General features: G+C 39.5%; 1 protein-coding gene across 5 annotated transcripts in view; it reads left to right on the top strand.

Moving 5' to 3' along the window:
- Positions 1-12,155, top strand: part of PDE1C (phosphodiesterase 1C) — a 291,783-nt gene that overhangs the window by 197,748 nt on the left and 81,880 nt on the right. For all 5 annotated transcript variants that reach the window (XM_042921512.1, XM_042921530.1, XM_042921520.1 and 2 more), the window contains 2 exons: positions 7,923-8,023; positions 10,503-10,631. In XM_042921512.1, coding sequence (XP_042777446.1) covers positions 7,923-8,023; positions 10,503-10,631 — 230 coding nt within the window. The remainder of the gene's footprint in view (positions 1-7,922; positions 8,024-10,502; positions 10,632-12,155) is intronic.

Genomic DNA, 12,155 nt, shown 5'->3' with positions numbered 1-12,155 from the left:
CTTTGAGGTAGAGTTAAAAGGACTGGGTGGTAAGTAGAATTTAGAAATTTAAAAGAGTACATCTTACACCTTTGGTTTGATAAATGCGGTTGATGAGAGAGCCTGGTGGCAAAACAGGCTTTGGGAGAGGGGGAGTCAACTGTTTTGATTTAGATATGTTGAGTTTCAGATCCTTATTAGACATTAGTGTGGAAATGTCCAGCGGGAAGAGAATGAATGGAGTCTAGACCTCTGGAAAGAGGTCAGGGATTCTCATGTAGGTTAGGAAATCTACAGCATATCAATGTTATGCAAAAGACATGGAATTAGATGAGAATAATCTAAGGAGGGGGTGTGAATAGAGAAGTAGAAGGGGCTCTACAGTGAGTCCTGGAGGAGTCTAGAGTTTAAAATGAAGGTAAAGAAGTAGAGCCACTAATGGTAACTAAAAAGGAGTGGTCAGTGACATGGAATAAAAACCAAGAGAGTACAGTGTCATGGAAGCCAAGGAAGGAAAGTGCTTCAAAAGAGAATAGTGAACTGTGTGACACATACCAAAATGTCCAGTAGGATGAGGATAGGCAAGTAACCACTGCCTTTGGCACATGGAAGTCATTTGTGTCCTTGGCTTGAGTGGTCTCAGTGCTTTGGTGAGGATGGAACACTGAGTAGAGGATAATGAAGAAAGATTGCAGGTGAGAAGGTAAGGATGTGTGTATAGATGACAACATTACAGGGAAAATGATTCAGTTCAACAAGTGTTTTGAGGACTGTTGTTCATTTGGGGGGAAAAAGAATGTTATTGTTCTACTTTAAATCATTTGCCAAATATCAGACAAATGAATTAAAGATGTGAATACAAAATCACATTAGAAGATCACATTAGATCACATAATCCGATCACATTAGAAGAAACTATGAAATGTACTTGAAAAAGGAAATTCTTTCTTAAACACAAAAGTTATATAAAAATATTGATTAAGCTGAGTATATTAAAATTAAAACCTGTAGGGTAAAAAGAATCATCATAATGATGTAAGGAAAATATAGAGACAGCAAGGATTAAGATCCAGGTTATAGAAAGGAATCAACAAGAAAAGACACAAATTCAGTAGAAAGTAGGAGGAAACCCATTCACAGAGTTACGATTGCCCTGTTATAAAGTCTCTGTCATAGGCAGACTTTGGTCTCCCCCCCCCCTCCACTCCCCAGTTTATATTGTTGAAAGTCCTAATCTCCAGTGCTTCAGAATGTGACTATATTTGGAGATAAGATCTTTAAAGACATAATTTAGGTCACATAGGTGGGCCAATATGACTGTTGTCCTTATACAAAGAGGAGATTAAGATTGTAGATATGCATGTGCACATAGGAAAGGCCATGTGAGGCCACAACACAAAAGTGGCCATCTGCAACCTGAGAAGAGGGCTCTCACCACAAACCAACCCTGCCAATGCCTTGATCTTGGACTTCTAGCCTCTAGAACTGAAAAAATACATTTCTCTTGTTTAAGCTGCCTAGTCGGTGGCCATTTTGTTATGGCAGCCCAAGCAAACAAATAGAGTAGCAGAGCCATGATTTGGTCCCAGGATTGACTTCTAACACCATGCATTTATGTATTTAGCTATACTTCTATGATACCTGTGGCCAAAATAGAAACATAAAAAAATAAGCCCCTGATATTCTTACACCTCAGTGTCCTCATGTGATCCCTGAAAGTATTGTGGTGAGGATCAAAATGGATGTAAAAACGTACTTTGGACGCATCTATTCAACATGTATTTAGTCGGTACTTTCTGTGTATGGTGTACAATGGAGATATAAAGGTGAATCATACGTAGCTTTTTTAGCCCTCGAGAAAAACTCCAAGTATTTATGCTAATGCAAGTTATCATTAACATGAATGTTATATTCTAGCAGCCAATGATCATGATGTGCTGCATACTGTTCTTAAATGAGCTCGTTTGCCATTGAATTTTCATTATCAATTCAGGCCATATTCAGAATCATTCTTAAATATAGAAACTACCTCCCGCCCACACTCTCTTGGAAATGCAGCTCAAAACAAATTTCTTTCATTGCAAGCTTACAAAAACAGTGGGGAGCATTCTGATGAATGGAGAGCATATTGTTACTCTAACCTTTCATTACAAACCAAGAGGGGGAAAACGCTTTAAATCATTTCAGTTTTATAAACTGTAAGACACGTAGGGAATCAAAACATCCTATTGATAAAGTGATGTCTGGGCTTCAACATCAACAGTATTACTCACTGTAATCTGTTTATATTACTCATTATTGCTTAACTTAGATTCTGAGGAGATGCTTGAATCCTTTCAGAATTATTTTGCCTACTTTTAAGAGAAAAATCCTTGAACAGAAGTAGACTGAAGAGTTGTTGATTGAATAAATATGAATTAGACTCCGAGCTCCAAAGTTTGATTTAGGTTTGATTTAAGAAAAGATTCCAAACTGCAAAGCCATCCCTTGGCCCCTTTCATTGCTTTTGTCAGGCAAGTGCCATTAATTTTCCTTTTGCTTATTTTTTTTTTTAGAAGGGAGAAGCTGTATATCTTGTACTTTTGATCATATATTTTGTCATCATATAAAGGAAACACTAAGCACATATAAATGGTTAAAGAGTGCTAAATAATTTTATTAGTCTTTGTGGTCAACAGAATTTTTGCCCCCATGATTTGCCCTCTGCTGCAACACTAATGGTACCTTGGATGCCAAAACACGAATACAGTGAAGGTTCCATCAGGGTTCCATGAAGTAGGGAGATGAGCCCGGATTCTCCAGGAGGGCCCAATGTACATGTGGGTCCTTGAAAGTCAAGAGGTGGCAGAGAAAGTGTGAGGACTCCACAAGCCGTTGCTAGCTTGAAGATGGAGGGGGCCAAGTGGAAAGCACAAGAAGGAAACGAATTCTGCCAATGCCCTGAATGTACCTGGAAACAGAGTTTTCCACAGAGCTTCCAGAAAAGTGCACAACCCTGCCAACACCTTGATTTCAGCCATTTGAGATTCTCACTGGAAAATCCAGCCACACTATGCTGCTTCTGACCTACAGAAGAACTGTTGACCAATAACTGGGAGGTGTTCTTTGAGCCTTAAGTTTGTGGTAATTTAAGGTAGCAATAGAAAACTAATATAGGGGTGGAAACATTACAGAGAAACGGTCATTCCCATATCAAAGCCATAACTTGCTAATAATGTCCCCTCTAGCAGTTTTGCCCATGTCCTTTTCCTTGAGGTGTCCACTGCCCTCCACCTGCCCGCATGCCCACACATACGGCGCTTGCTTCCTGAGTCACGCACTACAGAATTCGAGGTCCACTGCTGCCAGTTGTCACGGCATCCCTGTTATTGAATTAGTTGTGACACTCATATTTTATAGATAGGGAGATACTGATAGGATCTGTGGCTTGTCCCTTGTCACAGTTTGATAACTCTGGAATACAATTCATGTGGGACTTAAATTTCTTACTTTTGGGTTGTCATAAAAACTTCTGGGTTCACACTAATTAACTTGGAAAAGGCAAGAAGATCTGGACCATATTAAAATATGGAGGCCAGGGGCTCCTGGGTGGCTCAGTCAGCCAAGCATCTGACTCTTGATTTTGGCTCAGGCTATGATCTCATGGTTCATTGGATCGAGCCCTGCATTGGGCTCTGCACTGACACCATGGAGCCTGCTTGGAATTCTCTCTCCCTCTCTCTCTACCCCTTCCCCACTTGTGTGCTCGTACTCTCTTCTGTCTCTCAAAATAAATAAGTGAACTTAAAAAAATATGAAGCCTAATTTCCCTCAAAATAACTTCTTCCACCTTCTTTGTCTCTATTAATGATGCTATCTAATACCACCCATTATTTTGTTTTGTTTTGTTTTGTTTTGTATTTTTGTCACTTAGGCTAGTAATATTAGGACAATCTTTAATTCACTCTTATCCTTGACTACAACCTCTTCTGCCCACTTGCAGTCAGTTGACTGCTATGAGTTAGCAATGAATTCTACCTTCATACTATCTCTGCATCCTGTAAGGACTTTGCCATGCAGAAGTACTGTTCTTATTTCTCCCCCTCACTGGCGTGCTGACCGCGTTACCCTCTTGCATGTAAACTTCATTGCCTGTTGAATCTGGTTTGTGTTCCTCACTCTGGCTTCTAGTGCCAGGACTCTAAGTAGCCCAAACTAGCCACTCCTCTAAAGGGAATCATTTCCTTACTCATGATGAATCAGCTTTTGATGCTGGGACTGGCTCATTTCTTCATTCTTCTGAAAATGCCCTCTTCCATTTCTTGTTCTGTCCAATCTTCAAGGTCCATCTGTGAAGCTGTTTCTCACTCTTTTTTCTTTTCTTTTCTTTTTTTCTTTTCTTTTCCTTTCTTTTCTTTTTTTTCTCTTCTCTTCTCTCTTCTCTGTTTCCTTCCCTCCCCTTCCCTTTCTCTTTTCCTTTTTTTCTCTTTTCCCTCCCTTCCTCTGTTCCTTTCTTCCTGTATCCTTCCTTCCTTCCTTTTGTGCCAGATACCATCTGTCCTTCTTAGCCTCAAGAAACAGAACTGATTTCTAAGCATCCACAGGGTATTTTGAAAAGCAAGGGTGTTAAAATGACTTTTAAAGGGTATGGTCTTATTTTTTTTGTTGTTGTTTGCTTATTTAAATCATTTGCTGGTTTTGGTTTATTAGAAGTAAGATAAGATCTTGTTAGTGTATTTGGGCAAAGGGGAGAAGTTACACTGATATTTGTAATAGAACCATAATTATGTAGTTATTTAGAAGCCTGCTGTCTGGGCTGATGCTCTGTGATTCAGATTTGTTTAGATGGTGTACTGTCTCCCAGTCATAATCTTTTTATTGATTGACTTATTGATTTATTTATTTAACAATAGGGAAAAAACCCTACACTTATATTTATTTGTTTTCCCATGAGTTTAAATCCTTGAGGGGTAAAACATCACATGGGTTTGTGTCCAGTGGCCCTACCAGGAAGGTTGCTTTGGAATTTGGCATGAATCATGCCACTGTTTCCATGAGCATGAATTACCTTTCCTCAGAAAATCTGGTTTTGTTGGGTGTGCCACCAGGGGTCACCTTTTCTTTGTACACATGGACACTCTCCTGCCTAGAGAGAATTCAGTTTCACCTCTAGTGTAAATATTTTCTGTTTTAAGAAGAGCTATGTGCTTCCAGGGACCCTGCTTATAGCCAATAGGAATAGCCTTGGACTACAGTGTTCCAGACATACTTGTCATTTTAGAAGCTCTGTTCCAAGCAGGGCTTGACAGGCTCCAAGATAGCCTCATAATCTTATTTTTAAATGTTAACTTTGGGGGCACCTGGCTGGCTCAGTTGGTTAAGTATGCAACTCTTGGTATTGGCTCAGGTCATGATTAGGATCGAACCCCATGTTGGGCTTTGCACTGACAGCATGGAGCCTGCTTGGAATTCTCTCTCTCCCTCTCTCTCTGCTCCTATGCTGCTCACATGCTCTCTTTCTCTCTCAAAATAAATAAACAAACTTAATTAAAATAAAATGTTAACTTTGCATGAGTTTGGAGAAAGAGATACACTGGGGGATGAGATGGGTAGAGACAGTGAAGGCCGTCGAGTGGGGACAGGGTGTTGGTGAAGAAAAGAAAGACATTGCCAAAATGAAAAAAATATATGTATGGAAAATAGCAAGAGCATGTGTAATATAAAATTATACCTATATAATTTTATGTAAAACTGAGTAAACACAGGAACAATGACCCAAAGGAAATGTGACAGAGATTCAGTGGGAATTCTGGAGACCTAGTATGTGGGTCTTCACATGGCTAGCTGTGGGACCTTGGGTAAGTCATCGAACCTCTCCCAGCTTCAGTTTTCTCATCTAGAAAATGGAGGCAACAACAGTACCTACCTTACGGAGTTGTGTGTATGGCATGAGTTTCTGTATGTGAAGCACCTGGAATGCTGCCTGATGTAAAGTGAGCCCCTGTAGGCACTAGGCCCGATGAAAACACCCCTCACTGCTTTCAGGGAGGGCACTGCAACTTCAGTTCACTTGCAGTTCTTAATTATCTTAAATGTTAATTTCATTTTCTTGGTTTTTCATCTTAGTCTGTGTTTATGTCTTTCTGTTCCCTGTAGATCAGTTTGTATTTTTTTTAACTGTATTTATTTTGAGAGAGAAAGTACAAGAGCATAAATGGGGGAGGGTCAGGGCAGAGAGACAGGGAGGGAGAGAGAACCCCAAGAAGGCTCAACTCTGGTAGTGTGGGGCTCAAACTCATGAACCATGAGATCATGACCTGAGCCTAAATCAAGAGTCAGATGGACTCAATGGACTGAGCCACCCAGGCACTCTAGCTTGTATTTTTGAAGTGTAATCTATCAAAGATGCCAGAAAGTTTCCTGACATTTCATGCTGAATTCTGCTAGAAATCATTTGCAAAAGTGTAACGTTTTTTTTTTTTTCCCCCTGAGTATCTCTATGCTTATTCTTTTACAAACTGTAGGGTCTTTTTTCCCCCATAGGTTGTCTGTAGTTTATTTATTTTACCCTCAGTTATCCACAAAGAAGGTAATAATTCTCAAGAAGTTTTCAAGATGAATATCAAAATTAGTAGTTAATTGGGAAGAAAAAGCAGTTGAGGTGGGAATTATGAAAATGTATGTGTTAATTTTTAATCATTTTGTACTAACTTAAATCAAGTAAATATATTATGTTCACTAATCTTTAATTCTGACTCCTGGCTCTTTTCTGAATTCTGCTGATGTGGGTACTCATATTTGTCTTGCTTTAACCCTGCTCCTATCTAAAATTTCTAGTTTCATTTCTTCAAAGGGAAATGGGAACTTAAAGATACTCATGAAACAAACTCAGGGCAGAATCCCTCTAAATTTTTATAGTTGTTTCCTTCTGTCTCACACTTGCCACATAAATCATTGAATTTAGGTACGATAGGTAAACAGTTACATTTTTGTGTTCCTATTTTATTGTTTTATATCATATTTAATTATGTAATCATAATAACAAGTGCAACTTGTCAAAACAGGGTTTGGGGTAAACCACACTGAAACTTGTGAGTATTGATTCAACTAGTAACAAAAGTGAGCTGAGGGTCCCAAAGGTTGGCTAGCAGTCATGGATGTTCTGTCATGTGGGCATTGGGCAGTACGGTTTACAGAAGGGATGGGAAGCATCAGTGAATCTCAAGTTATTGAAATGGAAGTCAGTTAAGAGAGCTTCAAATATGCAGTGGCTATCAAATTCTAATATACATCAGAATTGTCCAGATTCATGGTAAAACACAGATTGGTGGTAAAATCAAGAGTTTCTGGTTTGGGGTGATTGGGGTAGGATTTGTATTTGTAACAAGCTGACAGGTGATGCTACCTCTGATGGTCCAGGGAACACGCTCTGAGAACCTTGGATTACAGCCAGTTTTGGTGGCGTGGATGGGGAGAGGTCTTCTCAAAGATCAGCACGCATAAGGTAGAAGGCCAGGTGTTACCTTTCCATCTGTCTACCTACCCACTTTCTAGTGGAGAGACATCAGGTTTTCTGTGTGTTCTCTGTGTGTTCTTGGTATTGCATTGAAATTTTTAATACATTTTTTTCTGCGTCTACCCAGAAACTTTATGTGGAATTTGGGGAAGAACACAATGAGGGCTTTTAAAGTCTTCATGTTTGTTGTTTTTTGCTTCCTGGAAAAAAAAAATAAAACTACTCGTTGGCTTTTTTTTAACCTTGCTGGGCATGCTGCTCTCAAATCACATGTCCCCCAGTCTCCTCGCAGGAAAAAAAAAATTCTGTCTGTCAGAAAACGTGTGTTTGGCAACAGCTTGCCAGCTGCAGGGCGGAAAGACAGCGATGTGGGTGTGTTGTCAGCAAGCTGAAGACTCTGTCTGAGAAAGAGACAGATTTTCTGATTGCCCTGTAATCTCCCTTTCAGAACTGGCTGACGGAGCTGGAGATCTTTGCTATAATCTTCTCAGCTGCCATCCATGACTATGAGCACACCGGAACCACCAACAATTTCCACATTCAGACCCGGTGAGGATGTTGAATATTTGGAGAAGAGGCAGGAGGGGGCAGGGACCGAGACTGAGAAGTCAGAAAGGTGTTAGTCACCTTTCTTTTGCATGGTTGCTCTACCTTGCGTTTCTGAAAAAATCAACTTTTCAACAAGATATCAGCCTGGTCAACTTTGACCAAGATTTAGAATTTGAGAAGCCATCTGCTCCCAATTCTCATATTTTATTCACATCAAATATGGATATCCTTTTCTTCTCTATTCTGATGCTAGCTCTTTGTTTACTTATACAGGGACTATGCATACTATTTGTACTAGGCGGTAGAACAGTTCACATAAAGGTGAAGATGCCAAGTAGACTAAATCAGCGAGCATGGGCCAGGCTTGGGGTGTTTCTGTTGACATGAACAATACCTGAGCCTTCTTGCCCTATGATCTCCGGGATTCTGGGGAGGCTCTTCTTATCCTTCTCGATTTTATCCCTGCTCTGTTGAGTGCTTGCATTGCTCCCTCACATAAGGCCTGGGGAGCTAGGTTGTCTCATGTAGACCTCCTTGCTATAGACAACCTATGTACCCACTGTAATGAACCTCTGTGGGGAGTATTAAATATGGGTCCAAGTGCTCCGCTCTGAACCTCTTTACTATAACAGATATTGCTAACTTTTTTTTTTTAAACGAAGCTTCACATTTTTCCTTAATATTGCTCTCAGCACAGAATTCCAGGCAAGCAGTCCCAGTCAATTGTCTTTTCCATTTAGGATGAAACCTTATCTGTCCTGTCCTGGCCCAAGAGCTTACCTTCTCTGAAGACAATTATATGGAACTCTGACAGTAGGGTTAATAGGGCCTTGGCATGGGAATCAAAAGAAGCTAGAATTTGGGGAAAGATGGCATGGCTAAGAGGAAGAATGTAGCAGGGAGAGATGAGAATTTAAACCAACTAAATACTTGCTGTTTCACTTGAAAAAGCAGGTGCACACTCCAGATAGGATTGTGTTCATTAAATCAATTGACATGTATTTAATGAACCCAACACTTAATTATGGGGTACACAACAGAAGACAGTACTGTCTGATCTCTGTTCAGAAGGGGAATTGCAATAGATAGCAGCAGACAAAGGGACTTAAGCCATTAGCTTCATTGTCTACCTCCTGCTTCTTCACATAGAGGAGCCTCAGCTACTGGGAAGCAGCCTTTTGTGGTTCACTTGCAAGGTCTTTAAATATAGGGAATTCCTCAGAGCAGCTCTGCTTAGTGGATGTCTATGAGTGGAGCTTTGCTCTGAGGACAGAGGCTGTGGTGAATAGCACTTGCTGAAGGAAGAGAGGTGGGTGGACTGTACATGGGTCTTTGCTGGAGACCAGTGTTAAAACCAATCCCAACTCAGAGGAAATGGCTTAATTACAGCAGCTGGACATGAGCTTAATGTCACAAAATATACGTCAGTTAGAGCCTGACTTAAAAGATATAAGACCAGACCTTTCACCACGAGATTTGTATGTTTTGTGTTATCTCCATCGGAGTGGGGATATTCCAGTGGGTTCAGGTATACTTCGTTTAGAATAGAATTTAAACATTGGCTTCTTTAATAGAACTTTGTTCAAAGCATCTCAGCCCGTGTGATCCCTGCACAGAAAACTAAATCTGTGACCTGGTTCTTTGTCCTTTGATGGTATGTTAAGCCTAACACTTTAAAGGTATGCTAGATATATCCCAAAGTGTGGCCAACGACAGTCAGCAGTTATTGTGGGGAGCAGTGGCTGAATTTTCAGAAGACCTTGCCTTTATCCCAACCCTGACACTTAGGTACTATGGGGCTCTGTGAAGTCACTTTAGATCACTGAGACTCGGCTTCCTTGATGAGCAACAAATAACCTGTAATAATCTAAGATTTCATTAAATTGAAGATATTGAAATAGTAAACACACAGCTCTGTGTTTGGTGCAATGGTCTGTAAGAAAGTGACTAAAAACTGTCGTATAATTCTTATCATCTTTACTCTCAATTTTACACGTATGACTTTGACACGGCAAATTTTAAGATCAAGGCACTACCAGAGGAACTTGGCACACTGTACCTATCAAGTGGTATGTGTTAAGAGAATTATAATGATAATAAACAAATTCTTTCATTGAATAAAATTTTTAAAAATTAACGTTATTCCAGAAGATACAAGGAAGTTTGAGTTGACCCATGTTTTATGAAATCACCTTTGCTACTAGTAGAGATAATTGAGATCTGGTTATAGAATAGTTTTCAGAGAATTCTCAGGTTGGATATCACATATTTCACATTCACATATTGACATTAAAATACCCTACATATATCTATCGATAATTTGTAGTGTTTGGTTTTAGCTTTTTGGTTGATATAAATGGCATGGGGCAAAGATAATTATTACATTTGGAAAAAAGATGATGCATTCTAGCTTGAGAGAGTTACCTGAAAAATCTCAGCCGTTTAACATCCTAAATTATTTTCTTGGCTTTCTATTCAGGTCTGACCCTGCTATTCTGTACAACGATAGGTCCGTATTAGAAAATCACCATTTAAGTGCAGCTTACCGCCTTCTGCAAGAGGATGAGGAAATGAATATTTTGATCAATCTCTCAAAGGACGACTGGAGGTAAGGATGAGGCAGGAGAGAGATTTGGAGGCCAAGAAAGGAACCGTGAGGAGAGATGAAATATGCTGCTTTTGGAGAAATAATACCACTTGAAATGTTTATGGCACCCTTTCTTCTGCTTACCCCCACCGCTCACCTCCCTCCCTTTGCTCTCTCTCTTCTCTTTCTCTCTCTCCCCCCCCCCCCCGTCTGTCTTTTGCTTAACACAAATATTCAAATATATTATAGGTACTTTGGAAATACTTGCTGTTTGTTACCTTAGGAAACTTGTGTTGCCTTTATCTTCTGCCCCTGCCCCCCCTCCCCACCCCGGGAGTAGAATTCAGTGATTCATCACTTGCATATAACACCCAGTGCTCAACACAAGTACCCTCCTTAATACCCATCACCCATTTAGCCCATCCCCCACCCACCTCCCTCCATCAACCCTCAGTTTGTTCTCTGTTGTAAAGAGTCTCTTATGGTTTGTTTCTCTCTCTTTTTCCCCTTCCTATATGTTTCTTAAATTCCACATATGAGTGAAATCATGTGGTATTTGTCTTTTTCTGACTTATTTCACTTAGCATAATACACTCTAGCTCTATCCACGTCACTGCAAATGGCAAGACTTCATTCCTTTTGATGGCTGAGTAATATCTATATCTATCTATCTACATTGATATCAGTGCACACACACACACACACCCACACCCCCCCCCCCCCCACACACACCACATCTTTATCCATTCATCAATCAGTGGACATTTGGACTCTTTCCATAGTTTGGCTATTATTGATAATGAGGCTATAAACATTGGGGTACCTGTACCCCTACAATCTATATTTTTGTACCCTTTGGGTAAATATCTAGCAGTACAATTCAGCAAATTCAGTAAAGTCACAGGATATAAAATCAATATATAGAAATCAGTTGCATTTCTGTATATCAATAATGAAGCAGCAGAACAAAAAATCAAGGAATTGATCCCATTTACAATTGCACCAAAACTAATTAAGATATCTAGGAATAAATATTAGCTTCTTAAAATCTGAGTTTTTTATTTAAAATATGTTTTTCACCTTCTATTTGATTTGAACTTTTCTTTAAAACTTTCAAAACTTCCTAAGAAAATTATTTTGACGCTCAAAAAAAAAATCGTGGATAACTAATTCTAGTGCCTAAATGACATTATGTGTCTTTGAATGAATTTAGGCACACCTGAGTTTGAATATGGACATGGCTACTAGCTATATGACATTTAGGAAGTTACTTAACCCCTTCACACTGTTGTAAAATTTATTTTCTAGAAAATAGATAATAAAGTTTATCTCTTGCTTTGGTTAATGTTATGACAAAGGATATAACCCATTTAAAATGCTTAGCACACTTTGTGATGTATATGGCAACCCTGCAAGTCATGTAAATGTAGGTCAGGTGTTTCAAAGATTAGAGGCAAAACCATTTATTTTATTTAAAGTTTATTTATTTTGAGAGAGAGAGCAAGTGGGGAGGAGCAGAGAGAGAGAGAGAGAGAGAGAGAGAAA

This window comes from Panthera leo, chromosome A2 (assembly GCF_018350215.1).
Source record: "Panthera leo isolate Ple1 chromosome A2, P.leo_Ple1_pat1.1, whole genome shotgun sequence".
In the NCBI taxonomy this organism is placed as follows: Eukaryota; Metazoa; Chordata; class Mammalia; order Carnivora; family Felidae; genus Panthera; species Panthera leo.
Note: the sequence above shows the minus strand (reverse complement) of the source record. Positions and strands in the feature narration are given on the sequence as shown.